Below are 19,962 nucleotides of genomic sequence, written 5' to 3'. Positions count from 1 at the left end.
CCATGTTTGCTTTAGTGTTGACATTCATTGTTTCCATGTTATGAGACAACTGAAGGCTGTTGCATCAGGCTTTGACATTTGAGTTGAAAGAAAACTGAAATGAGGACACTTTGGATGCAAATAAGGGCATTACATGAGTTACCCTTTTGCCAGAGGAATAAGAAAATGACCAAATAAAGCCTCTACCTTACAGCTGTAAGCCATCCTCACAGGGAGAAATAGTGAGACAGTGTTTGATAAAAGATAAATCAATGGCATGCTGAAATCCACCTAGCTGAAAGACAAAAGAAACATGGTGTATATAAACGAAGAGGAATCTATGACCTACACATGCAGAGAGCATGTACCTACTCACACATGCAAAGACAAACAAGCACACTTACATACGCTCACTCTCAAGGAGAGGGAGGTAATGCTGTTACTGACAAAAGACTTTGCTGGATGAGAAGATTAACCCCATGCCAGACCTTTACAAACAATTAATTATTTTGATTGTATCAATAAAAGGCGACAATGGTCTGGTTGAATATGCATCTCCCCAAATGTTCTATACATGAAATGCACTGAGAGTTTCAAAGGGACATAGGTGAGGGGTGGGACAGAATTACAGATTTGTATTAGTGTTTGTCCTCCATCAATAGCTATTTAGCATCAAATGTTGCGCTTCGCACATGCTAATTTTGAAGCCCACATGCCATGTGACTGTTTGAGATGTGCAATCCTCTGGTGTAGAGGACAGAGGAGTGCTTCAGGTCAGTTAGTTGTGTGCCGCCTGCAGGGTGGCGAACCTTTAGTTTTCTCACTTAAAAGGATAAACAGGTAGACTGTGTGTTAAGCTGCTGGCTGGCTATGGACACATATTACATGTAATTGCACAAAATACAATTATTTAACAGAGGGTGGTGTGACACACCTAACCTTTGCTTAGTCTGATTAGTATTATCTAAGCCCTGAGGACAAGCACCTCATGTCATCATTATTGATCTTTTTAAAATATGTATTACATTTTCCCAGCCTTACTTCAAAGGCAACGACTTTCTTGTTTATGGTCAATAAGGACATGTTCGTTAATTTTCAATTATGTTGGAACATTGGTACATTACTGTGAGCAATCTAACATCAGAATCAAGCATTAAACCCAGTAGTAATGTTAAACCTTAATGTCACTCGTTTTTATGGCAATGTTTAACAATCCTGAATGGTTGTCATTCAGTGTGAGGTCATAAATTATGTAGAGGATTTCCATCTGCCATTCTGTAGTACATATATTACCTCACATACAGTATGATGATCAATAGTGGATATTATTAATGCGATTCATCATTCTGTCTACATGTTTTTTCCCTGCAGAAACCTGACGTGGACAAAGCTAAAGCATTACCATGCATTTACCTTCTCTCTTCTGTGCTATCTATGGTTTGCGTGTAAACAGCGCTCTTCAGAAGTGTTTGGAACATTGTGGTGCAGCCCAGCCTCAACGAGCAACACACTGCACTTTGATTGGGCTTTCTACGGTAGCATAGCAACAATTGCCTGGTAGCCTGCTTCGAGGTAGTGCTTCAGAGCTGTGTGCCTTGTGTTTTCAAAGCCTCCAATCTCATCGCTGCGGTCAATGAATGGCGTGATCTACATTGAAGATGAACCTTCATTTTCTCAAAGCTTGTCAGGTGCGCAGTTACACGGTGGGGAGGTGAGCTCTTGTGGTGCTGCTTTGACCTGCCAGTGTGATCACAGCATTAGATACAATGGTGAACAGTGGATAATCATGAAGTTTAGTCATACAGCACGTACATACAGTACCCCTATACAGATTAAAGCTGATTCACCTGCTGTCAAACTCCTATTTACAGAACCTGGCACACTGCTTGCATAGATCAGAGGTTTTAACTTGACTCTGACTTCATAGTCAGTTAATTAGGTCATGAGGCAGGAGGTCCACTAAGCTCCCAATTTGAGAGGGGTTTGGCTTGTGTGTGGCCGGGGGAATCGAGAGTACTGAAAACACATGTTGATTCTAGAACGCTTCTGGCAAATTCTGTGTCTCAATGCATATGTTTCGGTTTCCTCTTTGGTATCTTTTCTCGATTTTGTTGCTTTTTGGTTGCAGCTTCTTTGAAATAAAGACTTTTACCTATACACCTCACTGAACCTGATGGGTTGGACAGTCTTTCTGCTTGGGCTCAGCATAGAAGCAACATACAGGGGGCTCAGGACAGTTGCATTGTCCTGGTAAAGTCACATCACTCACTCCTCTATCTACAGGGGCATGTCCAGGGAGTGGCCTGAAATTGACCACCCCAGGTGCCACCCCATTATCCTAAACTATGATTTACTATCTGCCCAGTCAGAGGCGGGACCTTCTGTGGAATCAACTGTAAACCGGGTTTATAGGTGCATTCAGTCTTAAAAAGATACTTAATTAATGGATTTAATGGAATTAATGGACAGCTCTGTGTCATCTTTGTGTGGGCAGTGTGTTTAGATGAACAGTTTTGGCTTCCCTCGATGGTGCCAGTGTACTGAGCTCGGAGCAGCTGAGGTTTACCGTCATCCGCCGAACTCAGCAGACCTCTTCTGCTCTGCTCAGCTGGGAGCTCCATGCGGTGCGGCCACGGAGGGAAGACAAACACTGCTCATCTGCACACACTGCCCACACTGCCATGACACAGAGCTGGATTTATATCAGCAAAATATCTCTTTAAACCTGAGAGGTAGCAATTGCTCTGGATTAGCCGTTAGCCTACCAAAATCCCAGAATAAGAACAAGAATACGATTTTGGTTTGATTTGGAGCACAGAGGATAAACTATAAAAGCTGTATAATACAGTTGTATGTGATTGGTAGGTGTATTTACCTCTTAAATTACATTTTTAAACAGAGGAATGTAAGAAACTGGAAGATTCTGTAATGTAATGAAAGTAGATGCAAAGTGGGCCACCCATGTCAAAAAAGTCTTAACACACCGCTGTCCATCTAGTCCAAATAGGTCAAGTCTTGGTAACACAATACAGTAAAGACACAGGTCATCAAGTTCAGACTTGAATCAGGCCAATATTGCAGTCTCTGTCTCTCAAGGGAGGTCTCTTGCTCTACTTTTCTAAACCAAGGTGAGACAGCGGTGATACCGATTTGATTCAACCAGTAAAGGAAAGCCCTCTCACAGTGAGGTTTACCAAACATGAACTCAAGCTGTCATTTTACCTCTGAGTTACAGACTGCGTTGGCCTAAATGAAACTTAACTTCTTCGTGGGAAGCCTTGATTGTGTTCTCTCATCAAAGAGAGTACACAACACATTAACATTAAGTGAACTCTCATTAAGGCAGCCCCTTATAAAATACACATATTCACTGATGTCACAGACTGCTGGTGAAGTTGTGCTAAGTGAGGATGAAACATGTTTAAACATCTCTAAGCACATCAGTTAAATATATCTGTTACTTAGAGACGATTGGGGTGTTTGACAGATAAGAACAGCAAGAGGAACATGGAGTGACTGTAAGGCACCAATGCATTAACCATGTGATACTATTTATATCATAGGAGCAAGGGTGACCCAGTAACTCACATGTGTTATGCAACATATGAATGGAGCAAAAAAGAGCATGGTACATCTCAAGGGCTTGGATCTCCTTGTCATTGATGCCAATTAAAGTTAATTGCAGTAATCAGGGAATGCTGTGAATGGGAGCACTATTGTGAGTAAGAACGACTCTGGTGGAAAACAGACTGAGCATGCCCAGAGATCGGAGGGATCCATCTATTATGGTGCCACACTGGTTCTACTGTAACTCCATATTACATTAAATTACTGTACTGTACTGGCATTGCTCTACTCTGGCTCTACTAACATAAGCTATGGGAGATGGAGGAGAGATGTCTTCAAAGAATATATATGGACAAGACTGCTTTTTTATTGCATTAATCCAGAGCACAATTACGGTTGCCTTGGAACCTATGCATGAATAGACTGATTAAAAAACGAGAGTACGTCAAGCTAGTTTATTCTCAAATTGCCTGGTGAATAATTTGCATTTAGATCACTGAATCCCATTTTAAAATCCAATCCGGTACTATCTACCATGGATTCAAAGGTGAAAGCCCACTGAATTATTAGGTTTACAAGGTTACAAACAAACACACAGTATCTCTCTCCATTTAGGGACTGTACGAAAATGAACGGACAGAGTGTTGAACCTCATTTTTCACTTCTTAAAAAAACAAGACACTGCCTAGGCTTTTATATATATTTGAATACAGTTTCTTCCAAAGCTGGAGCACAGAAAAGCCAAAATTCAAATGTATAATTATTCTACTTTTTTGTTTTATGTTGACACTCAAACAATTGACATTACTGTCCAAACCAGAAAACATCACCAGATAAACATAATTGTCATTTTTCCTTCTTTGCCAATGCATATCCTTTTTGTTCAGTGCTGTGACATCACCTATGGTAGGGGCCAAACTTTTCCTTAGTATGAAGGACAGCAGAGGATAATTCAAAAGCAACAAATACCTGTTGAGCATGTTTCAAAACCAAACTGAGGCTAAAGACTGATTGACTCTGCTATTTATCACAGTGGCCCTGACAGTGACGGTGGTGATGAGGATGATGACGAGGAGTAGGACAATGATGATGAAGCAAAAGTAGAGTGTGATTTCTCTGACACACTACATTGCCTTTCCATGCATTCTTGTAAATGGCGTTCGTTCGCCCCTATCATAACAGAAATGGCTCCATGGCACATCAGTTGCTGCCTGCTTTTGTCCCACTGACACCACAGTGGTGACAGCATTGGGTCTACTCCTTTAAATGAGCCTTTGCGCATAGCCTTCGAATCACCACAACTGCATCAGTGCTGGCTGGGTTGCTTAGCAACTGGACAGCACAGAGATCCCTGAAGAAAACCTCCTCCTCTGTATAAAACACAAGCTTGTGTGATTCTTGAATTGTGATGTGCGCATTAGCAATTTCCAGTAGGGATGTTTGTGTTTCAAATAGCCTACAAAAAGAGCGACTCCTGGTTGGTGACAGGCAATTAAATAGCCTAAATAAATAAATAAAAAAAGATTGTGCTTGTTCGTGTTGTGTGTGCGCGCATGACTGTGTGTGGTGCGTACGTGCGTGTCTCTCTGTGTGCGTGTTTTAAAAAATTGTGGAAAGTGGATGAAATGCATAAAAACGCACCGGCACACACTCCCGGTATCCTAATGGGTTTCAAAGAGAATAGACAGACAATTGAGCGCATGAACAGGCTGTCGCTAAGGAATTCACCTTAGGTGCCCCCCCCCCACACACACACACACACACACACACACACACACACTTCTCCCCTACCCCAGTAGGACATCATTTTAATTTCAACTAAGAAAAAAAATCCAAAGGAGACAAGAGACCCCCCCATCATGTCTCTTCGGACTGTTGAATGTCTGTCATTTGTTCAGTGTTTCGAGGAGAAGACGAGCGGACCACATTAACGTGTTGAAACGCCATGTATCGTTGGACAGCGGAGGCAAGTGGACTTTTCAAATAGGTTTACATCTTTGATATGATACCCGACGCTGTGATACATGCATTGGCGTATAAGGGGCCATCCATATTTCTCGGCATCTCATTTTATTTTCCTTCCAGAGCAGGAGTGATATAGCCTGCTCTGACGTCTGCATCAGATATTACCCAGTGCTTTTTCAATGTGCATTTTCCCCTCAGTGACTTTGCGCTGATCTACATCATCATCAGCAGCAGCAACGGGGGAAAAAAAAGAAGGGAATGAAGATTTCTTTTTTCTTTTTTTTAAACCCACCGCTCCCCTTCAGCCGACCAGCGTTTCCAGCTCAAACAAATATCTTTTAACAACATCACATTGTGGAATAGTCTGGCGCCAGAGCATCGCTGGAACCATGCCTCTTCTGCAGATTTGGACTGGGAAATTTCATCCACCAATTTGATCATCAAGAGGCTGCCGCTCAGTCATTAATGCCAGTGTTTGTTTTTTTAAGGGGAAGAATACTTGTCATTACTTTTAAAAGTATTGTGTATGCTGTTTTTTGAGCAAGATGTCTGATCTTCTGGTGTTGGTCGAGGGGCTCTGTGACCTGCACGGATTTCCATAGCCGGGGAAAACAGCGGGGGCCAATTACGAGATTTTTTTTTTTTTTTTAAATCAAGAAGCCTATTTTAATGAAGACATCGCATGCGTAGATGTAGGCTAGTTTATTCGACATTTTTAAAAGGCAATTATTATTTTTTTAATTGCCAGTTTTTACTTTGTGCATTTTCTGGAGGACCACTGGACTGGTTGGATTATAGAAACTATATATAAGGATTTGTGGAGATGTTGGGTCGTCAAGAAGATAAATTATGTGGAATTTTCTCTGCTCTGGCGGCTTTGTCCTTCTTCTGCTTTGTTCAAAGGTAAGAAAACGTCGCTTGGGACAAAAAAAAAAAAATCCTTTCACACCAATAGACGTGATTAGCGGTCAATAAAAGGCTGAGATGTGGCAAATCGCATTAACGGGGCACCCAGGCCTACTTATTAGGGGCATTGCTGCCGATATATGCTCTATTAGATGGCGCGCGAGCGTAAAAACATGCGCGTGCACGTTATCAAGCCTATTGTGAAACGTAACCTACTCCCGATATCAAAATGGGGATATTGGAAAGGGCGACTTTCACTATGATCCTGCCTAAAAATGACAGCCCTCAGTAGTCTACAGTAGTGCTGGCCGATGATTTGCTGATAGGATCAATCAGCCGACGATCGATTGATTACTCCAGGGTAAGCAGCTAGATGTATGAGTCTACAGTGCTGTCTGAAAGCCCACTTATTGCATTCATCTCTATAAACGCAAAGTAATATTGCCATTCATGTAGTCTTCTTAATTGCCCATTTTATTCAATCAATATAAAATCTATTTAAAAAATGGAGAAAAAAAAAATCCCAGCAGATCACATCATCTGTTGTTGTTCAAGATGAGGCAGGGTGTAAGATGTAACGTTTCAGTAAATAAGCTCTTGTCTAGTCCTTCATATGTTTACAATATGGAGTACTGCACAAGCCTTCATGAACATCATCATAGATTTCCAGATCAATTTCTTTATTGTTTTGTTGTTAAAGGCACTGATACATACATATCCCTCATGGCCTACTCCTTTCCCTTGGCTGCAGTAACCTACAGCCTCAGCTATGAGATGTAGGACTTCAGTGACAACTGGCTCGCACTGCTTTGACATTTTGATCTTATAATAATAACCCGGAAAAACAAATAAACGGGGGGGGGGATCTTGTATGTTTTTCAGGTGTCATTGATATTCCCGTCATAATGACGCTCTCAGGTGTCAAACTCGCAAGTCCTGTAACTGGCCAGCTTGATGAACAGCTGCACTATCTGTGAGCTAATTGAACAGTGCTTCCCTGACTGAGCCGAGGGCTAGAGCTCCTATCAGGGGACCAATTTTAACCCACTTCATCCCCTCGTTTCCCCCCTACGCTCATTCCACACCCTCCCCGTAACAAGGAACCTCAGCTGGAGAGCCAGCCATGGCCAGGTGATGCAGGTCATGGCACCAATGTTATAAGTGTCAGTCAGACTAGTGCGGGCTATACTGTACGTTCCTCCTGGGAATAGTCTGTCTCCAGTCCAGGCTCAGACCAACGCAGCCTGTGCCTCTTGACAGCGTGATGGGAGGCTGTGTTCTAACACAGAGCGTATTTAAATACATGCCAATGAATACGAGTGTGCTCCTGAGAGCGAAACAAACTGTGACATTCTTACTTTTAATGTCACTTCTTTTGAAAAGATTGACATCAATGAAATGCTTGACATGTGTATCATCATCACAGCCCCTCAACTGATTAGATGAATATACTGTAGGTAGGGGGTTACAAGGGGGGAAATGCATACACAAGGCACATTTCTCAACCTTCCCCATGACAACACACCAGTCAGCATGCTTTTTATACATTTGTCTGACAACTGACTGCAACATACAAAAAAAATATATCTACTACCTAAGATCTTTTGCTGTGTGAATGTTTATTCATTATTGTTTGGCAGTGATAGCCAAGGATGCAAAATTAAAACCGAAGTTGACTAAAATTGAGGATGAAATAGATCAATTATGTCAAATTAATACTTCAGTTAGAAGAAATCCGATGCATGAATGAATGTATGTGTTGGGTGTTGTTTAATGCATCCTAAGTCCTCTTTCCCTTTGTCAAAGACTCACCACATAGTCATAAGGGCTTCCTCTTCAAAGTTCATGTCATTAATGTTGAGAACAGAGAGTACGTGCAGTCATCATTTATCGTACAGTAGGTGTGCTGTAGAGAAACAAAATGTTTATGACAAAAGTATCTGTTTTTGCTGCTTTTCCTCCACCACTTAAAATGGCTCTGTGGTTTCTGCCCTCAGCTCTTCCACTGGAAGCACCGGAATGTCTGTGGCCAAGACCACCGTGGACAAGTTGCTGAAGGGATATGACATCCGTTTAAGGCCTGATTTTGGAGGTACGTGTTGCAGCTGCATGTGTTTTGGGGGGTCTCTGTTGTCGAGGGTATGTACAAGTGAAGGTGTGTGCACAGTATTTACAAATCAATCCTCTGAAATCTGTCGAAGTGTGGGCCTGTGGCAAAATATAGGCAATGGCTTTGATGTGACTGCTACCATGTCATTACTATGCATCTATTCACGTATCGAAGATGGCTGCTCCTCGAGAAGTAGGGCACACACAGAGAAGAGCAGTCAAACACTGTTTTTTAACACCAGGGATAGTGAATGTATTGATTTTGTAAATGCTTTTAAGATTGGAGTTGTTTTATGGTGTCTTTGTATTACGTAGCAGTGTTTTTGAGCATTTGATTAGCAGATCAGGGAAAACACTTTTGCCCCATTAACTTCTATTGGAAATTGTGCAACATCCGCTCTTTAGAATAATGGTTATTTTGATAATTGCTGAAAATAGCAGGCGCGGGGGGCAAGTCATTAGTGTATGTCATTTGGGTTGATTGTTTTACTGAAACAATTTAACCACAATAGATGTTTAGCGATACAAAAATAGTTGGATTTTTGAACAGCAAACTAGCCTATTGCCAACAGCTAATGGTCATGGTACTTTAATGTAAAATTAAAGGTTTGGAGAAATTTGGGAGAAACCCCATTTTTGCTAAATGAAGTATGGCACCTGTACCTATAATGTACAGGATAGATTTAAAGAGGATGTTTCCTGTTTCATCATTCTAACATTAGCATCTGGGGCCTGGACTGTACAAGGCCACTCACTGAAGACGTCATAATTCAACGCTGACTGACAGCCACATTGATGGTACTAATTGAATGCAGTATATGATTAAACCTATTTATTTCAACACTTTATTGTTCCTGCTGTAGACATGTATTAAAAAAACACTTTGTATTCAGAAAAGCTAATGGCCACTTCCAAAAACAAAGAACAAAAGAGGCATCTTACTTCCAGTGCATGTTAACGGAGTGTGATGTTAATTTAATGAGAGCAAGTAACACAATAGTGTGTCTGCCGCCACTTAAATTAGCTCCAGCTCCAGTGTTTCATGGCCAAAAATCTACCGTATATGGAAACATATCAACATGCAGAAAACCCCAACGCTTGCAAAATTCATGGTCATCCCTTGTTTAGCCATAATGAATTAAAATCATAGTCAGAAATAATAGACAAATGATGGATTTTTTTATTTTTATAAATAGGCTGCAGGCAGCAGCTTGTCAGTCATGCGACAACATCACACTTGATGAGAATGAGAGCAAGCGGTGAAAAACATATAGCAGGTGCGCCTCCTCATATAACCTTCTTCAGGTTGGGTGCTCTGCCAAAAACAGATGCTCTGATGAAAGCTAATGTGCCAAAATGCGTTAGCCGGATGTTAGCCATTGTGAAAATATGTCATAGTTGAGTTTACGTCTTCATTCTGTGTTTTGGAGTGCTGCCATTCCAGAGTTTCAAAGATTCATTGGAAGGAAATGAGAGCAAGCAGCAAAGAAATATCCAATTCACAACTGTTTCAGACAGTAGTTATGAACTTTTAAAATATTTCAATTCCCAGCTAATTTCAGTCAAGGAATTATCACCTTGCCTTTATAACATGTCCACACCTTACTCTGCCCCACTAAAGGCACAACATTGACTAATAACATTTCTTGGCACATATTTGACTAAAAACAGCCGGCAAAACTTAAAATCATGCAAAATTTAAAACGCACTGTGACAATTTGGAACACACATCTTGTCCACAAATAATTGTAAAACTTTGTTTTAATTATAAGAATAAGAATGGATAAAAGAGACATGTTTACTGTATATTTCTGTGTATACTACTTTGCTGTGTATACAAACTATTGGCACAGTTGGTTATCTGTATCATTTCACCATTTGCTTTAAATAGTCTAACTAATGGATTATTATCAGTGGCACTTTATTTTACTTACATAACTGTAAATTCTAAGCAACAATGGAAGACAAATTGTTTAGATTTCTGGTTCTAGATAAAATAATTTCTTTCTAATGTCTTATACTTCATTATTGGCTGGTTTTACAGCTTCTTTGACTTGAATATGATTACAGCAAACATATCTACTTCGGTGTTGGTTGCTTAAATATTTATTGGCTATAGCACACTATTGTCTAGCAGCCTGTAAATGCACTAGAGTGGGTAGAGCAAGTTTTAAAGAGTATCCCAGGCAGAGAGTAGCTGTGCTTTACCCTCGGGCTAGGGAGCTGTAGTCCATCATATTTCCAACATCAGTCAGCTACTTTTGTCGTGACACAACTGCTGACGACCTTCAGCTCTCCAGATTCAACAAAGAGGGTTTTAAACAGCCTGGCCAACACCCATTTTTGAAATAAAAACTCAAAGGTGCACATTAAAGGAAAAACACTATGGTGTGAATGGTCAGAAAGAGGTTGCCAAGAGAAATACCATAGGATACTGATGTGTTGTGGCCTTAGCACCAGTATATCCAGATGAAAAGCCCACTCTGCAGTCACTCTTTCCAGACTCTGTCCTCAACTCCCCATTGATCTGTGAGCCAAACTGGTTTAAAGAAATGCTACACAGACCCAAATCCCAGCATTCAGGATCTTGCAGGGGATGTGAATTGTATTTTTTCTTGTAATTATAGTTATCATTATTTAATTTGCAGAAAAATGGTGTATGTATCTCTTCTCTTTCATTATCTACTTGTTTGGATTATAGCCCTTGCATGTGACGTCCTAACAATTTGCCCTTTTGTCATCAATATAAAGTCTTCAAGTTTACTTTTGGAATGTATGTTGTATCACTGTTTAGGCTGGAAATCCATTTGCAGACAAAATTGAGTTGTTGGTTATGTCACTTCAGCCAGTGGCCTTTAAGCAGTGCCTCGACGAGTGTCTACGCTACCTCAGTGCCGTTTTTTAATCTTCTATTTAATATGCAACCTTAATGAAATAAGGATTAAACACATTTTAGTTCCAGTTTCTCCTTCTGTAGTTACACTTTCTCACACACCAATGTCTCTTGTACGCTAGCTTTAACTAGATAGTAAATCGGCAAATGCTTTTTTGAGAAATAGATTCCTTGTTAGACAGATGATTCAAGAAAATGTGTGAGGATGTGTTAGGATAATGTGGTCCTGTTTGTGTGAGTTTGTGTCGTCAGTATAGGGAGAGATTGGAACACTGGGACATTGTTAATGGGATTATGGATGAGGTTAAAAATTGCTCTATTCTACTACTACTGTGTGCGATTTTCCATATGAGGAATTGGTCTTTCAACCACTGTGATCCGAAGCCTTGTGGTCCAATTTCAAATTTCAAAGCCATTCCAGTAAGTAAGGCCAGTTTGACGTGTATATTGTGGCAGAGTTGCACCAGTTGTTGGAGCAGTGTGACTTTTGCGTTGTGTTTGATGATATGCTCTAAGACAGCTCTACTCTGAAGGGTTAATGGTGATGGCATACAGTACAGTGCCTTATGGTGGCAGAGTTACCTTCCCTGACTTTCAAGAAAGCACTTGATATTTACCAGGGACCTACAGATTACTGCAAGCATTACTGCTAGAAATATTCAGAGGGGACACCGAGCAGTTTAAATGTTTATGGTCATTACATTTGAGACTGATTTGAGCCATGATTGGCTCAGAGATATCTAACTGAATTGGCAAAAAATCAAGTACAACTTTTTAAGAAGGAGCTCGGCACCTCAAGGGTTTTAATGTGAGGGAACACATCCATAAAGAGGACACCCCATACTTTTACAAGCCCAGCTTGTGCTTAATGCCATGACGGGTAAAGTATAGAAAGTGTTGGAGTATTTGCACAGACTGGGGATCATCTGGCCAGTGCATCTTTCCAAGTGGGTGGCCCCCATCATTTCAGTCCTGAAGGAAAAAACTGGACATGAGCCCAATATTAAAAGGCATAAGGATTTGTTCAGGTACAACTGCCTACTAGTACAGAAGTTGCCAACAATGTGCCATGGAGAGCCAATACAGGTTTTCTGGCCAACCAAATAATTCTCTCACTTGTTAGTAGTCTAGTAGAGGGAAATAACTCATCTGTAAAATCACCTGCTGAGGTAATCAGACTGTAGGCCCTACATAGTTAGCCGCCCTTGGACCCTTAGACTAGTGTTTGTGGCATACAGTCCCACCATTTTACAGTACACTTTAGACATTAGATAGAGGAAGACATTATCCTGTCCTGTGTGGCCTTTGCAAATAGTGTCTGGAAGACAGATACATCCTTTGGGGTACCAGAATGGTTATACCTCCCTGTGACTGATCACAGATCATGGAGGAGATACATGAGGATCATTTGGGTGCCTCTTGGTTGGCAAGATGTGCCCAATTGTATGTCTGGTGGCCCAATATAGACAAGAAGGTAGAGAACAAAGCCAATCAAAGAATGGTTCAATCACCTCCATACATACCTTAGCCAGTCCATTCCTCATCTGTCTCTGGAATTGTGGATGCTTACTCAAAGTAGATTGATGGCCCCATCACAACAAGTTGTTTGCAGGCAATGGCCTGCTCGATACTGCAGTGACAGACAATGGGACAATAGTCACCTATGACCTTTATAGTGGGTTCATGAAACAGCATGGTATTTGTTATGTGAGTATAGCTATTTTTTTTCCCCTTCCTATTATGGTTAAGCAGAGCAAGCAGTTCAGACAGTGAAGGAGGGCTTTAGAAGATTACGAGGGACCACTGTCTGAAATAACAGATGACAATGATCTGCGAGTTGCTTGGAGTTATCTAAACCCAGAGGGGCCTTGTCTCATTTATTGTCAAGATGGCAGACTGGTGTGTCATTCAATTGCACTCAGACCATCTTCCCTTGTGACTTTCTAGTGGCAGAACAAGTCCCACAATACTGTCGGCACCAGTGCACCTGGTACCATCAGTATTGTTGCCTGGAGACCAGATACTTGCATAAAGTTCTGACTTAAAGGGTAGAACCTTCTCAAATTGACTACGTTTACATGCACATAATATTCCGGTTTTTGCCCTTATTCCGAAAAAGACAATATTCCAACTAAGCTGTTGGCTAGTGAAAGTAAATATTCAACTAAAATTCCTGTTTACATGTAGCCGTGCAAAATATGATTTTTTCAAAGTTTACCAGTGGTGGCGGACTTGTTGGAGCGTGCGACCACAGCCTCCCTCTTTCATTCCTTCAACCAGCTTCTTGAAAAATTCGGTGTAGCGATGTATGTGCATATCCAAAAACCTGTTGATATCCAAGTCTTTGATAATGTTTAAAAGTAGCTGTGTTTCTCCTTCTTATTGCGTCTGCAGCCTTGCAAACTGTTGGCTGGTCAGTTTGTGTACAGCAACCATAGCAACGCACAGAGCTGACTATAAGCCGTAAACAGGCAAGAGGCCGTAAACTGCGGTAAAAACCCAGATTGAGACGCATATTCCGAATGCGTTGTATACATGTCCAAAGAATGCTTCTAAAACCCGAATAATACCGGAATATGCCACGTCTTAATCGGAAAATGCTATATTCGGAAAAAGGCCTTATTCGGAATATCCGACCGGAATATGCTGTTTACATGACCTGTATCAAATTCGGAATATTGTCATATTCGGAATAATAGTGGAACATTGGTGTGCATGTAAACGTACTCAATGATGAACAGGACCTTTTATACCGTGAACCCCTGGTTGCCTTGAACCTCCTGCACTTGGAAGGTCTCCTGTGACACTGCGGTTCTTGGGCAGATGTCACTTGTAATTGTAAACATCCTGTTGTTAAGTTAAACATGTCTTGTTAAGGTATTTCTCGTTTTATGGCTGCTAGTCAGTCTCATGTGTAGTTTATTCTGAAACAGCTTTGCGACTGCTTTTTCAACAGCTCAGTGTCAGGCAGATGTCACTGAGCATGCTCAGGGACACTTTCCCATATATACAGTTTGTTTTGCTTCTCCAGTTTACCCACCTAAGAGAAAAGAACACCTGCCATTTTGATTGTAATGACTTTCAGCCAAATGCAACAACTTTGCTCTTTTACATGTAATGTGGATTACTAAGAAATTATATTCTCTGTTCTAACAAAATGCATAAGCTTTAGTCAAAGCTATTGCCTTGACTACATAGAAGATATTTGTTAGTAAGATAAATTGATTATAATGTGTGAATTGTTGATAACAGTAAAAAGATAAAATAACAGTATCCTTTAATTTAGCATTTTTTGATAAGCAATGTTATCATCAATGTGTTTCATGATTTACATATATATGCATTTAAATTGAGCTTTTTGCTGCGCATTTAGAAAGAAGCAGAGAATTATTAGAACCAGAACTATTTATGCTTCAGTTGAGTGTCACATTAGCCTGGCTTTCTGGCAATATCTACTGTATTTTGTAACAATGTATGTGAACAAATATGTGATTAATCATAATAATCGCAGTAAATCACAAATGAATTGCAATTTAGATAATCATTAATCGTGTATCTATACAAAAATGTCACTGCAACCATATCTCACTTTTTAAATCATTTTTTAATTCACACTGCCTTGCATGCATGCACACACAAACACATAGGCATTCGAGAGTGCTTGAGACCTTGCATGTCTCTGCATCAAATGATTATTTCTCCGTCGACTTACCTGCCACTACAATAAAACCACGACTGCAAATATTGCCTCTCCTGAACAACACAGCCCACAATGATATAAACAACTCTTGGGATGGTTTCTCTGACACATGGCCTCAACACGTACAGTACAGGCATACAGTACCTGTTGACACAACGGGAAGTTCTGCTCTATGATGAAGTGGTTTTCATAAAAGTGATGACCCATTAAATGTATCTGAATACATTTATTAAGTAGAGTAATGAAATACATGACCTAGCTAAATTAGTTTCATAAGAGGCCCATTTAATTATTAACCAGTCTCTCAATACATTTACAAATATGGTGTTACCTCGTAGTAGATGCTAATTTAAATAATTTTTATAAGTAACAACAGCAACAAAATGAATGTTTTATGGCTGTTTATTTTAGATTGTGGTGAAGAAATGCAAGGCATTCTGCTTTGGCATGTATGCAGAGCATTTGAATCATGCCCATAGACTGTATAAAACATGGCCGTAGTCTCTGTGACGACAGCCATTGGTTTCTAAAGAGCCATTGGGAAGCTCACTGCATGGGCAGCTCCGTCGCCATCTTGGCAGTGCCCGACTCTGCCTGCTCCCGGCTAATCCAAAAATGGGCAAAGAGGTGGAGTGTGGATGTAGCTGAGGCAGGACCAAATGAAGCCTGGTTGCTGAAGGACAGCACCCACATGTCACGCAAAGCGGCCACGCAGTTATTTATGCATATCTTTAAGCCTTAAAGTGTTCATATTATACTTTTTGGCTTTTCCCCTTTCCTTTAACCTGTAACATTTCATTTCAATTTCTTCTTCAGACAAATTGTGCATTTATTCTACATACTGTAAATAGCCATGGTCTTCTCTGCTCATTACCTCAATGTGCATGGAAAGACTTCTGGAATATTTATTCAACCCAGTCAGCATGCGTACAAATACTGCCTATGGCCATGAAGCAGATGCCAATCACTGGAAAGTTTGTTGATAGTCTTTTACTTGTGCCATTTACTTAGGCCACTTGGTGTGTGGTCACATGTATGCCTTTATCTGTTTCTGCATGTGATCTAGTAAGAGATTATTTCTTTGTGTGTGCACTACTGCTACCTGGGGTCGTGGACGGCCGAGTGGGGTTTGTACTGTCGGTCAGGAAAAATGGGCAGGATAATCTGCCATTGCTTCTGTCGCCATGAATGATTTGCGCAGGAGAGCTGGAATCATGAAGAGTAATGGGTCACCAGCGTGCAGACTTGCTGAGGATTCTAACGAGAGAAACAAATGTGACGTACAGTCCGTTGGAAGAGATAACAGGAGCCAGCTCAGCTCTCACCTCGGTCACACATTTGTCCTTCTGGAGGACATATTTCAAATCAAGCTGTCACCATCACAGGAATGGCTTTTATGATCTCAGCTTCCACCATTAACAAAGCATGAAGGGTGACATATCACAAATGCTGTGAACATGCCATTCTTCCTACTGAGCCTGAACCAAGTGCAGGACACCTCTGGACAACAAAGAACCACATGTGTTAAAATGTATATTTACATTCAACACTACAGCATTTTATGAATACATAGTTAAATATGCTGTGGTAGGATTTTTTTTTAGTATACTGTATATAGCTGGTACAAGGCATGGCGAAATATGTGTTCAAATACAAGAACTGATCAGGAAGAGAGAGAAGTCCCCCCCGTCCTCCACCCACCCACCACCACTACTGAATAGTGTCCAGGGGGTGTTCTGAGGCAAGCACTTTTGAAATGGTGACTTTGGGACGAGCTTGTAGTCATTGAGAGAATGTATTTTTAAATGACCAACCCAATGTAGCATACCAAATAAGTCATTTAATAGTGCTGATACATGCAGAACTATATACTATATATATATATATATATATATATATATATATATATATATATATATATATATATATATTTTTTTTGTCTGACATGAAGACACCACATGAATTTGATTTGAATTAACAGATTTAAAACACCGCAAATAAAGAAATGATTATTTAAATCATTAAATTGGATGTGCTGCGTTGAAAATGTGCGCATACAGTGCATATCACAGTGTTTAATGTGATTACAGAAAACTGCAAGTTGCACCATATGCAACCTTATTCTGTAGGGGGAAATCACTCAGCAATGGGTTTGAAACTCTTTAACTGATTAAAGTACACACTTATCTTCTTCTCTTCATTACATAGAAAAGCCAGAAGAAAACTAAGATGGTTGGGTAGGTTTTTAATGACTAGGTAATCTGCTTGGTGGCAAGTCAGTATCAACCCATCAGTTTCAACTAAACAGATTAGTTCATTTAATTTGGAAGTGAGGTAAAGCTTGTTTAGCTTTTTAATAAACACCCCTATCGGTGATTACTGTAAAAACTCAAACATGGACTGCTCAAATGACGGCAATGCGGTATGATATGAATTCTACTTCCACAGGCATATTTCCCAGACAATAGGAAGGTACATTTTAGCACAAACACAATGATTCAAACAAGAACTGGATCACTATTTATGAATATGCATTAGCATATACGCAATAGCAGTCCTGATTGTGTGATAAACACAAGATCATGTACTGTATAGTGTGTATAGACTCCTCTAGAAGTATTTGTAATGTATGTAATGCATTGGGCTGTTTCATACTATTCAGCTTCTTTGCTGTGGTTGATGATTATGTCAGCATTTACATTGTCTTCCCTTCTTATACTGAACATGGAAAATAATTTAGATTATCAGCACAAATACAGTTCTCTGATGCTTTCCTAAGCTACTCTCCTTCCTTACTTTGTCCTTGTCTGGTGTAATAAACAGTGATACTGGCTTAGTGTGTATTAAATGGTATTCTGTCAGCTGTGTAGCAGAGAGAAAATGAATTCCGCCGAGCATACTGTAGATGTGCATAAACAGGATGACAAAGAAACTGGAGAGGCTGTAAATGTCTAACAGAAGGTGCTGTATTGGGGTAATTTATGAAGTGTTGTCAATTGTTGTAGATAGCCCTGCAGATTTTAGAAATCCACGTGACTGCTCAAAATTGCAAGTGAAAATCTGCTCTGTGATTATTTTGGATAACTTCACATTGATAAAGGGCTTCAGAGGTGCATGTGGAGATGCAAAATGTTTCTGTTCAGGATATATATAGTGAGAGTTCACTTATGTATCTTTTAGGCAAAAAAACGACAGAAAGGAATGGGTCCTGTCCTTGGACTGTAATGTCACACATGAAATCAAAATATTTTGTAAAGGAATTTGACACGAGCCATTAATGGTTCCAATTGAAGGAGCATTAGCGTTTATGTTTTGCAGTTTAACGATCTCGAACATTAAAAAGCATCAATAGGTGCCAGGAGCACAGGGATGTGAGAGCCTGACTCTATCCGTAAGACAGCTTGTGGCCTCAACAGTAAGCACCTGATCTCTGGCTATAGGCCGCATTCATTTTACCACTCTGATGCAGCTCTGTGTCAGCTCATCCTGCAGCCGAGTCATCAAAGTACAGTCACCTGTCCCTGTCTGCCATACGCAGCCTGGGCTTTACTGATCTCATTTCACATTGACCCAAATGAGCCCCAGCTGCAGCTTGATCTTGTTTGTAATGGAAAAGCATCAAATATAGCCATAGAACTGCAGATCAGTTGCCGTGAGACTGGTGAGTAGAATAGACACTTAATTGACCGAATATGAAAGGGATGTAAAAAGCAGGAGCTGCAGCGCTTTATATTAACTTTCTAATGTACTATACTGTATGTAATGAAAGTGTAATTGATCTCAGGCTATCCTTTGTATCCTATAAGATAACAGACTAAATGCTCTTTACATATGTGTGCAGCTATTTACAGAAATCACTTTCCACACGATAGTTGTACCCTCCATGAACATGACTGCTGATTGATGCGTGCAGGATGTCAACCTGCATTTTGGCAGCTGCAGCCATTAAGTGATATAGATGACAGCAGTTCTTTCAAGACCAGTGGACACTTTTACAATACTGAGGACAATCTCTTAGTCTGCATGCTGCCACATGTCACATGGGCTGTCTCACATACGGGCTGAAAACACAGGCCGTTGTAACTCAGTCTCGAAGTAATGCCTATTCAGCGCAAAACAGAAGTCTGTTGTCAGAATCTCAGGATGGATGCTGGGGCATGAACAAGTGGTATCTATCCTGATGAAGAGAGAACGCCCAGTGATTTATTTTTCGGAGGAAACACGGGAGAAAAGCTCAAGCTGGGCGCTTTTTCCTTTTCCCTTCACTTAGATTTTCTATTTGAATTAAATGAGGTGTGTATGTAGGCAGGCAGAGGGGGGGGGGCAAGGGTGGTGAGAGATGGCATGCAGGAGAAAGGACATACTTCATCTTCCCATTCAAAGTGTTGTTTTCAGCAACTTTGAAATGAAGGAGAAAAATGCTGATAGAATTGCACCACAATGTATCGCAGTGGACTGCAAAGTACAAAAAACCCTAGGTCAGACATTGGTGAGGCATCCTGCATGCTGCATGAGCTTTTTTTCCCCATTTCCACTCTCCTCTTAACGTCCCCAGTGGCTCACTTTTTGAACCCGCAGTGATTGATGAGAGGTGTGTCCTCGACAGGGCCAGGATAGGACGGCCAAGGGCAAGATGCAGCTATCCAATTGTTTCACATAGATAAACAAGAAAAGAGATGTCATTTACAGCATCTGGAGATAGATGCTGTCATCCTCACTACCAGGAAGCACGCTTAAAAGGCCATCTCATTATTGAACTCCAACAGCAGGCCGTACAAAACGGGCTTCCACATAAAAAAGATGTGTGCATCATTTAGAACTGGAGAAAAAAACAAGATGGGAG

At 40.6% G+C, this 19,962-nt stretch overlaps 1 protein-coding gene across 1 annotated transcript in view; it reads left to right on the top strand.

Annotated features, from left to right (window-relative positions):
- The first annotated feature begins 8,436 nt into the window (after positions 1-8,436).
- Positions 8,437-19,962, top strand: part of gabrb4 (gamma-aminobutyric acid type A receptor subunit beta4) — a 51,449-nt gene continuing 39,923 nt past the window's right edge. The window contains exon 1 of the mRNA XM_078265881.1: positions 8,437-8,509. Coding sequence (XP_078122007.1) covers positions 8,437-8,509 — 73 coding nt within the window. The remainder of the gene's footprint in view (positions 8,510-19,962) is intronic.

Source organism: Sander vitreus, chromosome 13 (assembly GCF_031162955.1).
Source record: "Sander vitreus isolate 19-12246 chromosome 13, sanVit1, whole genome shotgun sequence".
NCBI classification, from domain to species: Eukaryota; Metazoa; Chordata; class Actinopteri; order Perciformes; family Percidae; genus Sander; species Sander vitreus.
The sequence above is the reverse complement of the archived record's forward strand: the minus strand, read 5'-3'. Positions and strand labels throughout refer to the sequence as shown.